This window comes from Arachis ipaensis, chromosome B03 (assembly GCF_000816755.2).
Source record: "Arachis ipaensis cultivar K30076 chromosome B03, Araip1.1, whole genome shotgun sequence".
NCBI lineage: Eukaryota > Viridiplantae > Streptophyta > Magnoliopsida > Fabales > Fabaceae > Arachis > Arachis ipaensis.
This window is the reverse complement of record NC_029787.2, coordinates 125,010,118-125,010,560: the sequence shown is the minus strand read 5'-3', so window position 1 is coordinate 125,010,560 and position 443 is coordinate 125,010,118. Positions and strand designations below refer to the sequence as shown.

General features: G+C 35.4%; 1 protein-coding gene across 5 annotated transcripts in view; it reads right to left on the bottom strand.

The window, feature by feature from the left end:
- Positions 1-443, bottom strand: part of LOC107631333 (probable BOI-related E3 ubiquitin-protein ligase 2) — a 5,274-nt gene extending 4,831 nt beyond the window's left edge. For 2 of the 5 annotated variants that reach the window (XM_016334749.2, XM_016334748.2), the window contains exons 1-2: positions 256-443; positions 137-178 (exon numbers count right to left, since the gene is read on the bottom strand). Coding sequence is in view for 1 of the 5 variants with exons in the window: in XM_016334744.2 (XP_016190230.1) it covers positions 137-235 (99 nt within the window). In the remaining 4 variants the exon portion in view is untranslated. Of the gene's footprint in view, positions 1-136 lie in introns of all 5 variants that reach the window. The other 3 variants (XM_016334744.2, XM_021119637.1, XM_021119635.1) reach the window with 2 other exon arrangements.

The window sequence follows — 443 nt, the reverse complement described above, 5'->3', positions numbered from 1 at the left end:
GAATCTTCCAAAACCAAAAGGTTCATGAGGATCAAGTTAATCTAGCAAAGTTTGACCCAGTTCTATGATGATCCACAAGCAATTGATGAACGAAGACACAAAAAAAACACGCGTGAAGAGCAAAATAGAAGGTTACCTTGGATGTCTCCGACGAAAACACAATGCTAGTAGCTAACAGCTGTAACACAAGATAAGACGCTTGAATCACAAAATCGATAGAGGAATCAACAAGCATTGGAATAAAAGAAATAATACCTTAAATGCCTTGTAATAAGAGAAGTCACGAAAAAATAGAAGATGAAAATAAATTAATTAATTAATTAATTAAGTTAAGTATGGAGTTGGTAAGTTCCAGAGCATCAGATAAGAACCCTGCAGTAGTGACTAGTGACAAGGAGAGAGAGATGAAGATGAAGATGATGAGAATAAGAAGGGGAATAGAG